We start from the raw sequence: 21,601 nt of genomic DNA on the forward strand, positions 1-21,601 counted from the left end.
TATCAGATTATTGACTAAGAGTGAAGATTTGGATAACATTTCTTAAAATGTTATGTTGGAGTTGATAATTTAAACCTTTTATCATAATTCTGACTCAAATGTCCCCTGCTGCAGTTTATCATCACTTTATCTGTTCACATACATAACTTATATTTCGTGGTTAAACAGTTGTTTTAGTGACACATGAGCTGTAGAGAACTTGTTGAAGTTCTGTGCCTCCTGCAGAGACGCACCAGGACCGTTATGAATGAGAAAGTAGACCCGGTCGCTCTGATGGACGTGAGACGCTGCGGGACCTGATCACTTCAGACCCGCTTCCACTGATCGATCAACTAACAGGACACCGCCTGTGACCCCACGTCGGTTAAATCGACCACCAACTCGCGTTGAGGGACCCACAAGTGGCTCGACGAGGATCTATTCGACGTGGAAGCTCCCCGCTGCGCACAGACACTGCGGCATTTGCTCTAAACCCGGGTGTGCGCTCGTATCCCTCCGCGGACAGAGGAAGTGCTTGCGGACCAATCACATCTGTGTTTACACCATCACCTGTCACACGCACACACACCCTCCGCTACATTTCTCTCTGTCAGGTAGGAATCCGCTATTTATGTTTATTCTGCCTGTTTTATTCCCTGGAGGTCCGGAGGGGGTCGGAGCCCTGGAGGTGGCCGGCGGAGGAGCCGGTGCGTCCGGGGCGAGCTGCGGTAGCAGCAGGCGGGTTAGCCGGGTTAGCTCCCCCGGTGCTAGCGGGTTATCTAGCCCGGCTTGGGCTCTTTCTTTTTTTTTCTCCCTCCAGCCGATTATCAGAAAGTCCTTGCGCCTAATCATCCCCGTGCTGAGGTCGGAGCTCCGCTAGCTTAGCCTGCGAGGCTAGCGAGGCTAGCGGGGCTGGCGGGGCTGGGCTGCAGCTCGCCGGGCGTTCGAACCTCCGGAGCTAACATCCTCTAGCTAGCAGGTGGAGGGATAAAGGTGGAGAGGTGGAGAGATGCTGGTGGAGGGATGCTGGTGGAGAGATGCTGGTGGAGAGATGCAGGTGGAGAGATGCAGGGATTCTGGTGGAGAGATGCAGGTGGAGAGATGCAGGGATGCAGGTGGAGAGATGCTGGTGGAGGGATGCAGGTGGAGAGATGCAGGGATGCAGGTGGAGAGGTGGAGGGATGCAGGTGGAGAGGTGGAGGGATGCAGGTGGAGAGATGCAGGTGGAGAGATGCAGGGATGCAGGTGGAGAGGTGGAGGGATGCAGGTGGAGAGATGCAGGGATTCTGTTGGAGAGATGCTGGTGCAGGGATGCAGGTGGAGAGGTGGAGGGATGCAGGTGGAGGGATGCTGGTGGAGGGATGCAGGGATGCTGGTGGAGAGATGCAGGTGGAGGGATGCAGGTGGAGAGATGCAGGGATGCAGGTGGAGAGGTGGAGGGATGCAGGTGGAGAGATGCTGGTGGAGGGATGCAGGGATGCTGGTGGAGAGATGCAGGTTGAGGGATGCAGGTGGAGAGATGCAGGTGGAGAGATGCAGGTGGAGAAGTGCTGGTGGAGAGATGCAGGTGGAGAGATGCTGGTGGAGAGATGCAGGGATGCAGGTGGAGAGATGCAGGGATGCAGGTGGAGAGGTGGAGGTATGCAGGTGCAGGGATGCAGGTGGAAAGATGCAGGTGGAGAGATGCAGGGATGCAGGTGGAGGGATGCAGGTGGAGGGATGCTGGTGGAGAGATGCAGGTGGAGAGATGCAGGGATGCAGGTGGAGAGATGCAGGGATGCAGGTGGAGAGGTGGAGGGATGCAGGGATGCAGGTGGAGAGATGCTGGTGGAGGGATGCAGGTGGAGAGATCCTGGTGGAGGGATAAAGGTGGAGAGATGCAGGTGGAGAGATGGAGGGATGCAGGTGGATAGGTGGAGAGGTGGAGGTATGCAGGTGCAGGGATGCAGGTGGAGAGATGCAGGGATGCAGGTGGAGAGATGCAGGGATGCAGGTGGAGGGATGCAGGTGGAGGGATGCTGGTGGAGAGATGCAGGTGGAGAGATGCAGGTGGAAACATGCAGGTGGAGAGATGCAGGGATGCAGGTGGAGAGATGCAGGGATGCAGGTGGAGGGATGCAGGTGGAGAGATGCAGGTGGAGGGATGCTGGTGGAGAGATGCAGGTGGAGAGATGCAGGTGGAAAGATGCAGGTGGAGAGATGCAGGGATGCAGGTGGAGAGGTGGAGGGATGCAGGAATGCAGGTGGAGAGATGCAGGGATGCAGGTGGAGAGATGCAGGTGGAGGGATGCTGGTGGAGAGATGCTGGTGGAGAGATGCAGAGATGCAGGGATGCAGGTGGAGAGATGCAGGTGGAGAGATGCTGGTGGAGGGATGCAGGTGGAGAGATGCAGGTGGAGGGATGCTGGTGGAGAGATGCAGGTGGAGAGATGCAGGTGGAGAGATGCTGGTGGAGAGATGCAGGGATGCAGGTGGAGAGATGCAGGTGGAGGGATGCAGGTGGAGGGATGCTGGTGGGGAGATGCTGGTGGAGAGATGCAGGTGGAGAGATGCAGGTGGAGGGATGCTGGTGGAGAGATGCTGGTGGAAAGATGCAGAGATGCAGGGATGCAGGTGGAGAGATGCAGGTGGAGGGATACATGGATGCAGGTGGAGGGATGCAGGTGGAGAGGTGGAGGGATGCTTGTGGAGAGATGCAGGTGGAGAGATGCAGGGGTTGAGGTGGAGAGGTGGAGGGATGCAGGTGGAGAGATGCATGGATGCAGGTGGAGAGGTGGAGGGATGCAGGGATGCTGGTGGAGAGATGCAGGTGGAGAGATGCGGGGATGCAGGTGGAGAGATGCAGGGATGCAGGTGGAGAGGTGGAGGGATGCAGGGATGCTGGTGGAGAGATGCAGGTGGAGAGATGCAGGGATGCAGGTGGAGAGATGCAGGGATGCAGGTGGAGAGGTGGAGGGATGCAGGTGGAGAGATGCAGGGATGCAGGTGGAGAGATGCAGGGATGCTGGTGGAGAGATGCAGGTGGAGGGATGCAGGAATGCAGGTGGAGAGATGCAGGTGGAGAGATGCAGGTGGAGGGATGCTCGTGGAGAGATGCTGGTGGAGAGATGCAGAGATGCAGGGATGCAGGTGGAGAGATGCAGGTGGAGAGATGCTGGTGGAGGGATGCAGGTGGAGAGATGCAGGTGGAGGGATGCTGGTGGAGAGATGCAGGTGGAGAGATGCAGGTGGAGGGATGCTGGTGGAGAGATGCAGGGATGCAGGTGGAGAGATGCAGGTGGAGGGATGCAGGTGGAGGGATGCTGGTGGGGAGATGCTGGTGGAGAGATGCAGGTGGAGAGATGCAGGTGGAGGGATGCTGGTGGAGAGATGCTGGTGGAAAGATGCAGAGATGCAGGGATGCAGGTGGAGAGATGCAGGTGGAGGGATGCATGGATGCAGGTGGAGGGATGCAGGTGGAGAGGTGGAGGGATGCTTGTGGAGAGATGCAGGTGGAGAGATGCAGGGGTTGAGGTGGAGAGGTGGAGGGATGCAGGTGGAGAGATGCATGGATGCAGGTGGAGAGGTGGAGGGATGCAGGGATGCTGGTGGAGAGATGCAGGTGGAGAGATGCGGGGATGCAGGTGGAGAGATGCAGGAATGCAGGTGGAGAGGTGGAGGGATGCAGGTGGAGAGATGCAGGGATGCAGGTGGAGAGATGCAGGGATGCAGGTGGAGAGGTGGAGGGATGCAGGTGCAGGGATGCAGGTGGAGAGATGCAGGGATGCAGGTGGAGAGATGCAGGTGGAGGGATGCAGAGATGAATATCTCTGCTGAGATGATCCTTCTTGCTGTGGGTTGTGTTGTTCAGCGTGAGAAGAGAGAAATATGATTCCATTCCATCCAGATGTGCATTTGGAAACACGGCCACGATACGAGTCGTTCAACACTGATCATTTCTGCTGTAGTTGCTCCTTTCTCCTTCTTAGTTCCTTCTCCTGCTCCTCCAAGCAGCACGTGCCATGGGTGCAGTGTTCTCTGCTCGAAGTCGTGCAGATGATGTTGTAAACTTGCTGCCTTTCGACACATTACTCTCCTGACCTGAACTTTTATAGGAAGCATGGGACTCAACATTTCAAACACTGTCCTGAGGCTCCACCTTAACCATCATCATGAATATCGACACTTTCAGCGTTAAAGGCAACTTTCATTACGCAGAAATCCAATGATGTCCTCAATGAAGCGGTTTTGGACTTATTACCACGCTGCCAATGAAGAGAAGCCATCACGTTACTGATTAATTGTGTTTTTAATTGTTTTTGACGCAATCAGAAAGTGTCCAGCTTCAAAAACAACAATCCACTTTCAGTCTATTTCCCCCGAAATAACATAGACCCAAGAAATCCTAACCTTCCTTCCGCAGACATTACTCCCATTAACTGTTTTACCAGCAACACCTTTGTCAAGTGATACATCAACCTCTTGCCTCATTGACAGCGACACAACGCCCCCTAGTGGTGGGAAGTTTATCAAAACAAAACAATAACTACTCTAACAATCAGTCTTTGGTCACACAGCAGGAGTCTGTGATAAGTTCCCCCCCCCCCCCTCCTTGTGAACTCAGTGTAAAACAACAGGGGCTGAATTCACTTAATATTGAGAAAGAGATGCCTATTTTGAAAAGGTTAAAAACTCCCAGGGCCGTTTAATCGGTGACAGGATAACACGGTGACCATTGGTGGAGAGATGTGGACGAGGGAGGGGAGAGGGAGTCAGACCCACACAGTGGAGGTGCACTGCGGTGTGGGTGTTTACAGTATCACACAGTGTCTGTGCAGTAGAGCCTTTCTGGATTCCACCATGTTCACACTGCTCATCTGTTTCCCCCCCGTGCATCCAGGAGCTGGAACACACACTCACACTGAAGCGACCGCGGTAACCACTAACTGGACGGACTCTCTGGCAATCGACCCTTTGCAGGTAAGCCTGGACTCGCTTTGCACCGTGGAGACGGACTGAGTTACTTCTGCTTGAGCCTGACTGTATATTTCCCGAATGGTTTGTGTTTTTTTATTCCTCCACATCCGTCTTGCACTCCTTCCCTACCGCTCTCTCTTTCTCTGCTGTGAGGCTGCGTCTTTACTGGATTCCACATGACAGTTTATAATCTGACTTCACACCGGGAGCAACACAAAAACACTTCAAGAGAAAAAAAAGAAACCCCGCTGGAACATTTGATAGATTTGAGATAAAGACACAAAGTCCCTGTTGTGCTCAGCGTCACACAACAGATCAGCACATGAATTTATTTGCATGCCTGGTTATGAAAAGCATCTCCGCCGTCGGCACCAACATGAAATAATATTGAATAGAAGTAAGTGATCAACGGCATCGTGGACAACAACGAGAACTTCACAACATGAGTTTAACTGGAAAACAAGTAGGAGACATAAGAGACTTGATTTCTTCATCAGCTGTTAATTGGAGACTCATTTTGATGAGGAGTGCGTAAACATTTGGTTTTTATGCTTTGAAACTATTTTTAAATGGCTTATAAAAAAGCACAATATTCTCCCTGAATTCCCAAGGCTGTGTTTGCTTTCACAGAGTTGGTCTCTCGTGCACAGTCACTCGAGCAGCTCAGAGACCTGCAGATTTTGTTTATTTTATGGGATTTCACTTCTTCTGCATAACAAGGAATGTGAGCATCAGTTGTTTATTAGCGGAGGTTCAGCTCTGCGTGTGTGACTTGTGATAACCCTCTGCCCCTGAGGCTTTGTATCACTGTGTGTTTGTTCGAGGCCGGTGAAAGTGTTGATTTAGCACCTCAGGTGGGGTGGGGGGGGTATCAATACCACAGAGGCGACCTCAAGCTCCAGGAGAGAATAGACAGCAGCGCATTCAAGGGAGGGACAACACGAGACACACTTCGAAGAGGAGCTTCTGTCTGTGTTTTCCGATTGTGCTGTCAGTATTCGATGAATATGAGATTTCATGCAGATGCTGCAGCTAATTGTCTCATCAGAGGTAATAGGGTCTAAGTAATTCTTGTTTTTCGTCCAACAATCTTCTCCACATTCAGTGGAATAGCGGAATAAGTCTTGAACGATGAGCTCAGTGGCAGTGTTGACCCCGGAGAGTTTTGCGGAGCATCGCAGCGGCCTGAAGGACCAGGACCTCACAGGTAACATCCACATTACCTACTATTATCACATTATCTACTCAACTCTTTTTACTTTAGTTCCTAAGAGCCACCATCAGCCTGAGAGATTAGGGAAAGGAATTTAGATTTTCTCTTACTTGTCGTTATGCATTTGCTTGTTCCTTTTTATCCTGTATGTGATGTTATCTAGAAACAGGTTTTATCGGCATCTCTCTTTTCATCTCGGTCTTGTATCTTGTTTTCATTCTTACATGCACTCTGTTATTCTCTCCTTCATCTTTACCTTTTTTTTTTTAATCTTGATCTCTCCGGGCCAGGCTGCGTCCCGGAGGATGAGGCCTACATCCCCACCTACCTGGAGGCCTTCCCCCCGCTGCCGGAGAAGGGAGCACCAGGGGAGAAGACCGGGGAGCCGGCTTCAGCGTGGGGGGGCAAGATCAGGCCCATCAAAGCCTCTGTCATCACCCAGGTCCGTCAAGCAGCCACGGGACACACACATAGTAGTTACTAGGGATGGGGGGAAAATCGATTCAGTTACAAATCGCGATTCTTGTGGATGACGATTTTAAATCGCCATGCTGCCTCCTTTTTTTTTTTTTTTTTTTTAAAAAAAAAAAAAAACAACACATTTATTCGTTTATACGGGGGGGATATATGGGGGGAGCAACATCACCCCAGAGCATGTTGACCAGCTCTTGTTTTTGCACAAGAATCTAAACATACCCAAGCACTAGCTTTGTATCGCCTACATTAAAACAACAATAGCCTACTTTTTGTTTATTTTAAAGTTTATATTTTAAGTAAACTTTTATTCATTCTATTTAATTTACCTTTTATTTATTGTTAAAAAGAAGCCTAAGTGGCATACATTTCTTAATCTGGCAATTTGTGTGCATGTGACAGGAGCTATACAATAATAGGGCACATTTTTATTTATTTTCTCTATTGGCTGCCCAGCAGTCATTAAGTTAATGTGAATATTTGAAATAAAACTTGTAAAGCTCTAAGTGAATTTGACTGTGTTGTATTTGAAGGTATGATTCAACATTTTTCCATGGTCCAGTTATAAAAAAAAAAAAATAACGAAAATAAATCCCAGGAAATCGTAATATCGAATCGCAATACTTACAGAATCGCAATACCCACAGAATCGCAATACATATCGTATCGCCACCTAAGTATCGTGATAGTATTGTATCGGGAGGTCCCTGCCGATTCCCGTCCCGTTACATGTACAGATGTTTTGAGTGACACACACAAAAATATTGAGGAAAGATGAAACTGGCTTTCAGCTTCTGCTTTGCAAACTTTAATGTCTAAAATGTGTGCAAAAAATGTAAATTCACTGCTATCACACGTTGAACATCTGTCTGCTGAAATTTGGAGCCATTTCAGTGCTGTTAAATCTGCTCGATCCCATGTGCACCTCCTCCCCTGCCACCTGCTCTGTCCCCAGGTTTTCCACGTGCCCCTGGAGGAGCGGCGCTACAAGGACAACAGCCAGTTCGGGGAGGGCGAGGAGGCCAAAGTGTGTCTGGAGATCATGCAGCGGACGGGCGCCCACATCGAGCTGTCGCTGGCCAAAGACCAGGGCCTGTCCATCATGGTCACGGGAAAACTGGAGTCTGTCATGAAGGCTCGCAAGGAAATCGTAGCTCGACTGCAGACGCAGGTAAATCTAGATAGATAGATAGATAGATAGATAGATAGATAGATAGATAGATAGATAGATAGATAGATAGATAGATAGATAGATAGATAGATAGATGGATAGATGGATAGATGGATAGATGGATAGATGGATAGATAGATAGATAGATAGATAGATAGAGAGATAGATATATAGATAGATAGATAGATAGATAGATAGATAGATAGATAGATAGATAGATAGATAGATAGATAGATAGATAGAGATAGATAGAGTACTTTATTCATCCCCGAAGGGAAATGAAGTCGTCATAGCAGCCGGTATATTTGAATACAATAAAATACAATACAATAGAATAAAATAAAAAATATTGAGGTAGAAAGAATAAAAACAGAAACACAAGATAAATAGCTAGATAAGGTGCAGTGGCAAGATGATGGTAATAGTACTGATGATATGATGGTAATGTTATTGTTAGACAGTATATAAAAATAGTACAGTATATAAAGTATATAATATAACATAATATATATTTATATATGATAGTAATTATACCAATATAATAGCAGTATATAGTTATCAACAGTATATATAATAATAATATTAAATATAATAATAATAACATGTACATATGTATAAATATGTGTATATAGACTTATACATACAAAGAATATACAAAAAGTATGATATAATATGATATGATATATAGTAGAGGTATAAATATAAGTATTTGACTATACAATAGATAATGTAGTATACTATGAGTGTAAGAATATGTAGACAGAGTGTGCAAAAGACAATATTATTGTATAGAATGATATATAATATCAATATGTTTTATATTAACACGTATCACATATGATGTGAAGTAAGTGTTCCAGTAAATCTACGTCTGCACCGAACCGATACTCTTGAAACTTGGTTTAAAGATGTTTTTTTATTCCCCAGTTTCACTGATTTCTCAGGGAATCATTCATTGATTTTTATTGAGAAACATCAGGCATATTCAGGGAACTGATATGAATGAATGGGACTGTTTGGCCTTGGGGAAGGTTTGCTCTCTGCTTGGTGCCGAATCTTGTTCCTCTATTTTTTGTTGTGTTTATATAATGACAAAATGCTTCATGTTTGGGTGCACAAAGTTTTCTTGCCTCGAACTGTTGGGTTGCATAAGCAGATAATTAAAACACAATGCATCCCGTTATAATACGGGATGGAATCGGAAACTACCAAGGAAGCAGCAAGTACAAGCTTAGAAAGGTTTAATCAGTGGATGGCTACTTTAGCTTGGAGTTGTGATCACAGTTTTATTTCACAGTTGTAGTTGTGCGTGCTGGTACAGTTTCTATTTATAGAGATGTTAAATCCTCATTAGCTTGACAGAAATGTAGTTTTGCAAGTTTTTTTTTTATGTCCCGACAATGAATACTGCAGGGCAGGAGAGTGCCACCACTTCAGCTGACAAATGCGACCTGACAAGTTTTAATGCGGCAATCTTTTACTTTTATCGGTGTTTTTCAGTTTTTCTCTGTAACGGTGCTTAATTTTGAGGAGATTGCTCCGTCCACAGATAAACAAGGAGGCTGAGGAATTAGCAGCTGATAGAAAAAAACAGACTTGCTGAGCGGGTCGGCCAGTTCGGCAAAGAAAAAGTTGAGGTGAAAAATGACCGTCAGCTCCCGAGGGCGACCTCTGTGGGCTTCAGCGGCAAACCTGCTGATTTCCTCTTCAGTCGGTTCACTGAGGTCCAACTGTTTAGCTGAGCTGCAGTTTTTTGATACAATAGAATGGAGAAACAATCCGTTCTCTTCCAAATCTTCCGTCTAGCACTTTATGAGAAAACCTGCATCTTATGTGGGAAACTGAACCGTGTCTGAACCTTTTATAGATATTTAAATAATAAGAATTATGCTCCTCCAGGCCTCGGCTACGGTTGCCATCCCCAAGGAGCACCATCGGTTTGTCATCGGCAAGAACGGCGAGAAGCTGCAGGAGCTGGAGCTGAAGACGGCCACGAAGATCGCTATTCCACGACCCGACGACCCCAGCACCAACATCCGCATCACCGGCACCAAGGAGGGCATCGAGAAGGCTCGCCACGAGATCCTGCTCATCCACGCGGAACAGGTCGGCATCAAGCTGTGGTGTGGTTAAAAACAAAGGAGTAGGTTAAGAGTACAGGGATAAATGCGTGATAAATGATTGTGGTTTTTTTCCCACTCTGTCATTAGGTGTCATGAAGGATGAAACTGTCTCTTTATACATAATTAATCGTACTCTTGATAGAATATTGGATTACTTCTTGATTCTGCCGCCTTTCTAATCAGCAAAGTCTCCTTCGGTATCTTTGAAAAACCAATATTTACATATTCTGTTGTCTGACCGAGTGATGTCCGCCTCACACCCCCCCCTCACCAGGACAAGCGTGCGGTGGAGCGTCTGTCCCTGGAGAAGGCCTTCCACCCCTTCATCGCCGGCGCCCACAACCGGCTGGTGCAGGAGCTGAGCCAGGAGACCGGCGCCCGCATCAGCATCCCCCCCCCGAGCCTGCCCAAGGACGAGATCGTCATCACCGGGGAGAAGGAGGCCGTCGCTCTGGCGGTCAACCGCATCCGAGCCATCTACGAAGACAAGGTACTGTCCTGCTGGTTCAAACATGAAATCGTCTGGGACGCTTCCGTTTCTTCTGTTTAATGCTGTCGCAACTTCCTGTATTGGTCTGAAAGTGTGAACTATACAAAAAAAAAAAGTGTTAAAGATGCAAAGGTCAGGATCGAGCAAGTTATGTGTGAAAGCTCCGTTAGATAACAGAGCTGTGATATTCATACGTGCAAAAGGCAGTTTCTTTATCTAGCTGTGGATTCTGGTGGTTGAATTTAAGAGGGAAATCTGGACCTTTGTCTCTGTCCCTTCTGTCAGAAATGGAAAATCCTTAAATGCAATTTGTGTTGTCACATCTGAATCGAAAATATCAGTTAATTTAATCATCTTAAATTCGCTTTGCTGCTGCTTAACACTATTTTCTGTCTATAATCTTTTTAGAAAAGGCTGAATATGTTTTCATCTTATCAACAAGTCTGGTGATGAATTTTTCAACTGATGGCTCTTTTTCATCCAAATTCAAAATCTCCTAAATTAAGAAAAACACAAAAATGCTGAATGGACACACGGAACGAAACACAGAATCAAAAACAAGGAACAAACCCAAACAGTGGAGCAGCAGGTTGTAGACAGATCCTCTCCGTGGCCTAGATCCTAAACCTAATCTATTATAAAAAAATATTTGATTCAGTTAGACAACCTGTGTGTGTGTGTGTGTGTGTGTGTGTGTGTGTGTTTTTGGAACGAGAAGCTTTCCATCAACGCTGCAAGAACCTATTAAAGATGGAGGGATGAAGCGCGGAGAGGAAGTGTGTGTTTGTCTGTGTGTGCAGCGGATAAGCGCCGGGGACGGGCGAGCCGGAGATAATGTGGAGAGAAAATTGGATTTTACCAGGGAACAACAGGATGAGAATGCTAATGCAATTTAGTTCATATGTATGAGAGGCAAAAACAAATGAATTTCCTCTGTTGCCTTCGTGCTTTCAGTCACTCGCTCTCCTCGCTCCCCTCTTGCTCGCCCTCTGTCTGTTTGTTTCTCTTTCTAAATCCACATTTACCCTCTTTTTCACGTCAGCTTCTATCTGTTGTGTTCTTCCCACTTCCTGTTTTGGTAATTTCTCCTTCCGTCACCTCATGTGTTCCCATCCGTACCTCACGTTCCTCTCTGTTCGTCCAGAATCTCCTCCTTTTCCATGCTGCTTATCTCAATCTTGTTATCCCCCCCACAGAAGAGGAAGACCACCACTATCTCCGTGGAGGTGAAGAAATCTCAGCACAAGTACATCATTGGTCCAAAGGGCAACACCCTGCAGGAGATCCTGGAGACCACAGGGGTGTCCGTGGAGATGCCTCCTCTGGACTCCTGCTCGGAGACCATCATCCTGAGGGGGGAGCCGGACAAACTGGGACCAGCTCTCACACAGGTCTACGCCAAGGTGAGGAGGAGAGAAGGAGTGGGACATGGACGGAGGAAGAGCAGAAGTTTGCTCTTCTAATCTCAATGCCGTTAAAATAACTGGAAAGGAGGGATACATTTTGAATGGTGGGTTTTTTGGTGTGTGTGTGCAGGCCAAGAGCGTGATGGTGCTGGAGGTCACCGCTCCGGCCTGGCTGCACCGATTCATCATTGGCAAGAAAGGACAGAACATCGGGCGGATCACACAGCAGCTTCCACGGGTAAGAAGGAAAGCAAAAGAGGAGATCAGCAGAGAGGAAACACAAATCCCACATCTTGCAACATGTCAGGCAGCGTGTGCGACCTTCCGTGTTGTAGAAGTAAAAAACAGTATTTCAGAGTTTCACGTAGGAGTTGAGGAGGGACGAGGAGTTGGCAGCAGGAAGTGACAGCAGCTTGGCAGAGGAGACTTAAAGCTGGAAACTGAGACGTGTTTATTGAGCTTTGGGATTTAGGAGAAGAAACACAAAGTCAGGCGGGACAAGTGGCATTTTGATCGAGTGTTCTTTGTTTGTGTTTGTGTGTGTGTTTGTGTGTGTGTGTGTGTAGGTGCACATTGAATTTACGGACGGTGAAGAGCGCATCAGTCTGGAGGGGCCGACGGAGGAGGTGGAGCTGGCTCAGGCCCAGATACAGGAGATCATCAAGGACCTGGTTGGTACATTTATTCATTAGCCTTTTTTTAACAAAACCTCCGGCTCAGAACGTGAACAAACCAAAGACTGCTCCAACATCTGAGCAGGAACTCGGTGAAGTTTCTCTACATAGAGTCAGTTTAAAGAACTTGTACAAAGAGATATGAGATCCGGAGATTTAACTGAAATGTCAGAGTCAGTTGCTCCCAAAATGAAATGTGGAATTCACAGCAAGCAAGTGGGTTTGTTGTCATGAATATGTCTGACCCAGACGATCTTCTGCCTACGTTCCTCATATTATAAACACCAGAGAAGAGACAGATTCAGTTCTGCACCACGTTGTACCTTTTTTTAAACAAAGTGAAAAATCATAAATCTCCCTGTTTGTTCAGCTGGTGAGGATGGACTACACTGAGGTCATCATAGACCAGCGCTTCCACAGACACCTCATCGGGAAGAACGGAGCAAACAGTGAGTAAACTGGGGCAGCTGCAGTGCTGGGAGGAAAGTTTCCACCGCATGAAGATATATAAAGATATATAGAAATGTAGGAGGCTGGCGTTTGATCCTAAAGAGATGTAGGTTGCAACTTTGCTGTTACATCACATCAGAATCAGAAGTATTTTATTGCCAAGTACGTTCACACATACAAGGAATTTGCTCTGGTTATTGGTGCAAACAATGAACATAGAAACATAAAAACGCAATAAATACAACACACATAGAAGAGCAATAAAGAATAGGAAACCAGTATATATTTACTCACTGTTTACTTCTTATTTACTCACTTTTTACCAATATTTATACAAAGTAACATTTATTTTGACATAAACATTTCTGAATAAAAATATATAAAAGATAAAAGATATAAAAAGTGAAGTAAAAAGTGAAATGCTAAATGCAAAACAGTGAACAGTGTCAGATTGCAATATGCAATGTAATGCAGTATAATATAATATGATATAATATTATGTGTTAATTTAACACATCCTAGAGGTGTGGGGGTGGAATAAAAGTCTGAGTCAGGTGGGGGTCCCGGGCCTTGTTGATAAGGCCAACTGCAGTCGGGAAGAAGCTGGTCTTGTGGCGGGAGGTCATCCACCTCCTCCCTGTTCACCCCCCCCCCCTCTGCCCCCCCCTGCAGTCAATCGGATCAAGGAGCAGTACAAAGTGTCGGTACGAATCCCCCAGGACTCGGAGCGAAGTGGTCTGGTCCGGATCGAGGGAGACCCGAAAGGAGTCCAGCTGGCGCGCAGGGAACTCCTCGAGATGGTCCAGAGAATGGTGAGAGGAGGAGCTCTGCGTTGTACCATGTGACCTAAACCCCCCCCCACAAAGCCTTTTATCGCTTATGTTGACGCTTCTCTCACGTTTCCAGGAAAACGAACGCACCAAAGATCTGATCGTTGAGCAGAAGCTCCATCGGACAATCATCGGCCAGAAGGGAGAGAAGATAAAAGAAGTTCGAGATAAGTTCCCCGAGGTGAGTGTCCCCCCCCACCCCGGCGCTTTATCTCGCTTACTCATCATCGTTAGATAACAAAGTGACGAGCGTTATCTCCTCTTCCTCCAGGTCATCATCAATTTCCCCGACCCGGCGCAGAAGAGTGACATCGTGCAGCTGAGAGGTCCGAAGAACGAGGTGGAGAAATGTGCCAAGTTCCTCCAGAAGATCATCGCTGACCTGGTACGAGCCTCTGCTTCCTGTGACTGTTCCGTCTCAGTCTCTCTTCTTCGTCTTCTTCTTCTTGACTTCACAGCAGCAGCGTTCTTTCTCTTGCAGATCGAGAGCAGCTTCTCGCTCTCCGTTCCCATCTTCAAGCAGTTTCACAAAAACATCATCGGTAAGGGCGGCGCCAACATCAAAAAGGTGAGACTTACATGTTTGACACTTGGAATTATTTGAGTCTCAACAGCTACACAGGGATTTAATATCAGTATATATCATATTTTATTTTAATTAGCTTGTCAAAGCTTGTAAATCTGTTTTAAAACGTCCGTAATCATGTTCAGCCTGAAGATCTGTCCAGTGTGACATCACGTTACAGATTGAAAATAATAAAATGTTGTTTACTCCACCACCAGATCCGTGAAGAGACCAACACTAAGATCGACCTCCCGACCGAGAACAGCAACTCGGAGACGATCGTCATCACGGGCAAGAAGAGCAACTGTGAGGCGGCGAGAGAACGAATCCTCGCCATCCAGAGGGAGCTGGTGAGAGTTAGTCATCTGTGCTGCTCACACGTTTTCCTGGGAACACAAATACTTGTTTCATGTCAATTTCAATGATATCGTCCATCTGTCTCTCTTCACCTCACCAGGCAAACATCAAGGAGACGGAGGTCGCCATCCCAGCCAAACTGCACAACTCTCTGATCGGCTCCAAAGGCTGCCTGGTGCGCTCCGTCATGGAGGACTGCGGCGGCGTCCACATCCATTTCCCCTCGGAAGGCTCCGGCTCCGACAAGGTCACCATCAGAGGGCCGGTCGGAGAAGTGGAGAAGGCCAAGAAGCAGCTGCTGCAGCTGGCTGAGGAGAAGGTTGGTGGGAGGTTCTGACTTCAAATGACTCAGAAGTAGGGTTGCAAAGGGCAGAAAGTTTCCGGTAAATTTCCGGAAACTTTCTGGAAACTTTCCACGGGAATATTAAGCTCGGGAATTTTAGGAATTTTGAAAAAAAAAAACTATGCAAATTAAACGCTGAGCAATAAAAACATTCAAAACTCTATTTTAAAGATGTATGGAATAAAGCACACGTTGCACGTTGAGTTTCAACCCTCCACTGTGCATTCTTCCATCACATGCACAGATAATTCCCAGCATCCTTCACTCTACAGCAGTGCTATTGAGGCCTACTACCTGCTAACTATTTATATCTCTGGCATTGCATTAGTGTTTTTTTACAAACTTTTTTCTCATCTTATTCTACAGAACAATGCCACGTACACTATCTCATGTTCGGAGGCATTTCACCCCATCCAATGTAGAAGGAAAGGCTGTGTACATTTGCAAATACTGTGCAAAGACCTATGTTAAGAATGACACAACGATGCAGAAGCATATAGTCAAGTGCCCAAAGTTTCCTCAGGGCTCAAATCAGCCTATGAAACAACAAAATGTTTATATTTATGTCTGTATATGACAAGGTGAATACAGTTAGTATAAATTACCCACAACATTTCCAGTTTATTCCCGTTAATTCCCGTATATTCCCGTTAATTCCCGCTAATTCCCATGGAAAGTTTCCAACTTTGAATATTCCCGGAATTTTGCAACCCTACTCAGAAGTGAGGAGCTGCAAAGAGAAGGGGAATAGAAGACAAATACTTACATCCTCTTTTCTTCCCCCGGTTTTCAGCAAGTCAACAACTTCACCGCCGAGCTGCAGGCGAAACCAGAGTACCATAAATTCTTGATCGGCCGCGGCGGAGCGAACATCCGCCGCGTGCGAGACAGAACGGGAGCGAGAATCATCTTCCCGTCGCCCGACGACACGGAGCAGGAGCTGATCACCATCGTAGGGAAGGAGGAAGCCGTGCGTCACGCTCAGAGGGAACTGGAGAGTCTGGTCAAAAACCTGGTAATCACACACTGCTCTTTCTAATCACAAAAAATCACCAGTGTCATATTTTGAAACATCTCCTTTTTTTTATTGCAAACACTTTTCTGTTCCTCCTCCTTCCTCCAGGACGACGTGGTGGAGGACAACATGGTCGTGGACGTCCGGCACCACCGCCACTTTGTGTGCCGGAGAGGCCAGGTTCTGCGGGAGCTGGCGGAAGAGTACGGGGGGGTGGCGGTGAGCTTCCCTCGCACGGGCGCCAACAGCCAGCGGGTCACTCTGAAGGGAGCCAAGGACTGTGTGGAGGCCGCGAAGAAACGCATCCAGGAGATCATCGAGGACCTGGTCAGACACCTTCCAGAAATTACATTTTTGCCAATAATGATGAATGACTTTTGGCAATAGATATCTATAATCTTCAATATCGATGTTCAGGTCAAAGCTCAATCTAGTCTAATGTAATTATCGTCAGTAGTATTGGCATATTACATTATAGGCAGGATCAGGAAATAAAGACGTTTTATATCGTCCTGAAGGACTCGACAACCAGGAACTGTAACCACTTGGCTGCCATGGCAACCAAATGACCTTGTGTCCTGAGAGCAGTCATCTAGGAATTGATGGAGCCAGTTCTCCTGAAGCTCTGTGTTGCGTTTGGTGTCAGCACCGTTGTCACCCAGCTGTGTCCTCCTCTCACCCCCCTCCCTCTCTCTCTCTCTCTCTCTCTTGAGCAGGAGTCCCAGGTGAGCTTGGAGGTTGCCATCCCTCAGCGCTACCACCGAGCCATCATGGGGCCCAAAGGCTGCCGCATCCAGCTCATCACCCGGGAGCATGAGGTTCAGATCAAGTTCCCCGAGAGAGACGACAGCGCCGCAGGTCAGAAACACAACACGACAAAGGAACAGTAGCTACAACTGTGAAACTTGTACAGAGAAAACACAGCTCTCTGCATAGTATAGTCAGGTACAGGGTTTCTGATATGTTGTTACTCCACGGACACAGTATTTACCATTTATTACTCAATCACGGTCAGTAATTGCAACTAAAGGAAATGTACGCAACACGTTTTTTATTTGGGGAACATTGTCTTGTGTTGTAATCTTTTTTTTACTGGTACAGTTTCAGGTCAGGAGCCTCCACCACAGGAAAATGGCGAAGTCGGTCCAGAGGCGGAGTTCGTCGCCCGCAAGTGTGACACCATCGTCATCTCTGGGCGTGCAGAGAAGTGTGAGCCGGCGAAAGCTGCCTTACTGGTGGGCCCCATGTTGTTCTGTCTCTTTTTCCCCCCCACCTCTCTATCATCCTTTCTCTAATCTCGTCCCCGCCTCCTCCCTCAGGCGTTGGTGCCCATCACGGAGGACGTGGAGGTGTCGTACGAGCTGCATCGCTACATCATCGGTCAGAAGGGCAGCGGCATCAGGAAGATGATGGAGGAGTACGAGGTGAGCTCACACTCTGGCGCCATCTTCTGGCCAAGAGACAACACACACGCTGCTGGACACGATTGGATATTGTGATGAATTGAACTCAGTGCACGTAGGAGACAGCGTAAGAGATCTGGGATCGATTGTGTGCGCCTGCAGGTGAACATCTGGGTGCCGCAGCCTGAGAAGCAGCTGGATGTGATCAAGGTGACGGGTCTGGAGGCCAACGTGGAGCGAGCCAAGCTGGGTCTGATGGAGCGGGTGAAGGACCTGCAGGCCGAGCAGGAGGACAGAGTAAATAACACATTCATCCATCTAGCTTTAAGAATACATTGACTGGTTTTGAGCTAAAAATGAACACACACATATTCAGATAATTGAGGCACTGGTCATTTTAACCTCCCTGCTTGTTTCCCTCCCAGGCCCTAAGGAGCTTCAAGGTGACCTTGTCTGTGGATCCCAAATTTCATCCCAAGATCATCGGCCGCAAGGGAGCCGTCATCTCTCAAATAAGGAAAGACCACGACGTCAGCATCCAGTTCCCAGACAAAGGAGACGAGCAGCAGGTTTGTGCTTTTAACTCCTTGTTCCTCCGTCATCTGATCCAAAACCTTTCCTCCTCCTTGACCTCTGTTTTCATGGAACTATCGTTTTATTTTTCCTTCCGTCGCCCGACCTCCGCTCCCAGGATCTGATCGTGATCTCTGGGTACGAGCGGAACGTGGAGGAGGGGCGTCAGGCCATCCAGCAGCTGGTGGCCGAGCTGCAGGAGATGGTGAGTCAAGAGGTCCGCCTGGACCCGAGGACCCACGCTCGCATCATCGGCGCCCGGGGCAAGGCCATCCGCAAGCTGATGGAAGAGTTCAAGGTCAGATTGGTTTATATTTAAAGGCTCTACTTGGAAGTTTTGTTTTCGTTATGGTTTAATTTTCTGAAACCTGAATACGTCTGTTTCCAGGTGGATATACGGTTTCCTCAGCCGGGCTCCGACGAGCCGGACAAAGTGACGGTGACGGGTCTTCCAGAGACTGTGGACAACGCCATCGACCACCTGCTCAACTTGGAGGAGGAATATGTGAGAACAGCCTCAGCTCAGACAAGATAGATATAACAAATCAGTGTTTCCATTCTGCCACAGAAGGTGATGAGCTTCAGTATCCAACAAGGATCTTCTTTCCTTTCTTCTCCTCTCTCTCAGATGCTCAGTGTAACAGAGACTGAGACCTTGGCGGCGTACATGAAGCCTCCATCCCGCTGTGGAGCTGGAGGAGGCTCAGGAGGAGGAGACGATGGCAGCGGAGGTCCTGCCAAGGGCTTTGTGGTGCGGGACGCCCCCTGGAACGAACCAGGGGACAAGGTGGGACGTGCTTGTGATCTCTTTGACCAATGTCTCCCTCTATCGGTTGAAAGACGAAGCTTTGGACAGAAGTTGTGTAAAATGTAGATTAAAAAAGAAAAGAGAAAGTAAAGCAACACTTTATTTCACTTTGTTTGTTTCAGGCTCCTGACATGAGCAGCGCGGAGGACTTCCCTACGTTTGGGACGACTGTGGCCCCGAAGCAAACATCAGCCTGGGGCCCCAAGAAGTTCTGAAGCTGCTCATGTGGAGGAAAAACAACAACAAAAAAAGATACTTCTGTAAAGTAGATGAGATGAAACAAATCTCTTATCAAACTGCTGCTCGCTCGCCTTCCTTCCTTCCTCCTCCTCTCCTCATTAGTGACCTCCCCTTGTCTCCTTTTCTCTGTAAACCCCCCTTGAACTTTCCTCCCACAACCAGCCACAACGAATTATGGGAGAACCATCCCCTTGTCCTCATCTGTCTCTCTTCTTGGTACCTCCACCTCCTCCTTGAGGATAAAAAAAAAAGAGAGAACGTCCATAGTTTGGCTGTCTAACTCTCCCCTGACATGACCAGTGAGTGAATCATGTTGAGAGGAGTCCGAGTGCACTGGGGAAACTAGGGGTCACGGGATCATGCGTCCAAGTTGCAAAAGCTAAATCTTGGAATTTTTTTGTAAGCTCAGTGAAAATAAGAGGGCAGCCTGTGTTTTACAGTTTGTAAAATCAACATATTTTAAGGTTCTTTCCTGTGTTTCTTTTTTATGAGGTTTCCTTGTCAGCTCAACCTTTTAGTGTGGTGCAGTAGTTGAAGCAATGACCTGTGTGAGTGTATGAATGTCGGCATAAAAAAAAAACAGCTGCTGCCGCCGACTCTGCAGGTTTTAATTTAAAAATCCCGAATCTAAAGATGTGGAAGCTTATTGTTTGTATGTTTTATTTATTCAAAAAGAAAAAGAAAGGAAAAAGAAAGAAAGAGAACGGAGCCATTTTATTTGAAACTACTGTGATAATGCGTTTTTTTTTTTTTTTTTTTTATAAAAGCAATCACTGTAGCTTGATGCTGACAAACTTGTGTTCGGGAGCGAATGTTGTGCTTCAGGGTTTTGGAAAAATGTTACCAGTTGTTGTAAGTGTACAAAGAACTTTTTCGCTATTTTTTTAAACTGTGGGATTTTTGTTGTTAGTTTCTGGCATATTTGAAAAAGACTGAATGTGTGTGTGTGTGTGCGTGTGGAAGTTAAGATGTACATTTGAATGAAGCTGAACCAAACTTTTACATCATCTTTGTCAGTTCTGTGTCTCCTCTCTGAGCCGTTCTCGGAGCCAACGAGTTTCCGTCGACATGCACACGATGCTGCTTCAAATCCACGATCTGGTTTCCTCTGGTCCAAGTGCTTCAGTGACATTTTGTAGCAAACACCTCCGTTGCCCCTTTAACTCCCCTTTAACTCCCCCCTTTTCCAGTCCTGAGACTTTAAAAACTCAAACTGTGCTGTTCAGTTTACCCGGATCTCAATTAGGCTTCCCCCCCGGTGGTCTTAAAGGAACAAGACCTTGCACACTTGTTGGTGTTCTGAGAAGATTGATCCTGCTCTGATGTCTGGGTGTGAAGAGCCGAGCCGGGAGAAGATTAACGAAGCTCAGGATTAAGACTGAAACCAGCAGGAAGAATTCGGAAGAGAAGACATTAAAAGGTTCAGTGTGTAAGATTTAGGTGAAAGGGATCTATTGGCAGAAATTAAATATAAAATAATGCTAGTGATGTATGTACTTATTGTTGTTTTTCATTATCTTACAATGGGCTCTTTATATTTAAATAAATTATATTTACATCTGGAGCAGGTCCTCTTTTTACAGTAGCCCAGCTAAACACCTTTTGAGTTTTTATGACAACTGAAGCTACCACAGGTTCCGTCATGTTTGGAAGTGAGGGTTGTTCAGCTGTAACATGCAACTTCACCACAAGGTGTCACTAAATTCTACACACTGAACCTTTAAAGCGTAAAGAAAACGTCTACAAACACGTAAAAACGCACAAATTGTTACGCTATCTTGTTTATGTAATTGCTTCAGAAATAAAAATACTGCAATTTTTGGTTTTACAAAAAGTAATGTGCAAAACATTTTTGGAGATAAACGATTATTGTGATTAAAGTAAAGTTGGATTAATTTTTTTCAGTTACGCTAGCTGTTTCCTCATCAGGGTCCAACATTAAAAAACGTCCGAGCTGGTGCAGAAAGATTAGTAACCTGAACTATGCAATCCAACAGGATGATCCAGCAGATCACCGTCTGTCACTGTGTGGTTTCGATACTTTGAGTTTGTCTCATTATCAAGTTGCTAATTCTCTCCATTCGTTTTCTAATCGCTTCACGTGTCTGTTCTTGTTCCCGGAGCAGCCACCGCTTCTGTAAAGAGAGAAAAAAGCAAACCACAACCCACTATTGGCCTTAACGAGCAATTAGTCTACAGCATTTGGAAAGGTGTGATTGTGCAACGCTGCAATAACATGTCAGTGACCGAACCTTTTTTTCCTACTCTTAAATAAAATGTGAAGAAACAGAAACACGAGCACCAGTAGGTTTTGTCTTATTTCTTAATTTTTCTTTTACATAAGAATGATCTCTCAACCATCCTTCTGTGCATACTGTCTGTCAGTTTATTTTCATTTTTTATAAATCAGGAAGATATGATTTGTTATGTAACAGCCTGTACAACGCAACATACAGAAAAACAAAAAAAATGATACAAATCAAATTGTACAAAGCAGCACTGGGCCATAAATGACCCATAATAATAATAAT

At 46.6% G+C, this 21,601-nt stretch overlaps 1 protein-coding gene across 1 annotated transcript; it reads left to right on the plus strand.

The window, feature by feature from the left end:
• The first annotated feature begins 524 nt into the window (after positions 1-524).
• On the plus strand, positions 525-21,368 carry hdlbpb (high density lipoprotein binding protein b). The gene is made up of 28 exons (XM_061066046.1): positions 525-593; positions 4,859-4,938; positions 6,041-6,142; positions 6,439-6,590; positions 7,578-7,793; positions 9,693-9,899; positions 10,191-10,406; positions 11,603-11,809; positions 11,943-12,050; positions 12,379-12,483; positions 12,857-12,935; positions 13,609-13,748; positions 13,843-13,947; positions 14,038-14,151; positions 14,248-14,334; positions 14,550-14,681; positions 14,789-15,007; positions 15,825-16,046; positions 16,155-16,373; positions 16,763-16,904; positions 17,148-17,281; positions 17,366-17,470; positions 17,612-17,746; positions 17,875-18,018; positions 18,141-18,320; positions 18,411-18,527; positions 18,651-18,809; positions 18,953-21,368. The coding sequence occupies exons 3-28, from the start codon at positions 6,067-6,069 to the stop codon at positions 19,043-19,045; spliced, it is 3,813 nt and encodes a 1,270-aa protein (XP_060922029.1). The 5' UTR covers positions 525-593; positions 4,859-4,938; positions 6,041-6,066; the 3' UTR covers positions 19,046-21,368.
• Positions 21,369-21,601: the final 233 nt, after the last annotated feature.

This window comes from Limanda limanda, chromosome 22 (assembly GCF_963576545.1).
Source record: "Limanda limanda chromosome 22, fLimLim1.1, whole genome shotgun sequence".
NCBI classification, from domain to species: domain Eukaryota; kingdom Metazoa; phylum Chordata; class Actinopteri; order Pleuronectiformes; family Pleuronectidae; genus Limanda; species Limanda limanda.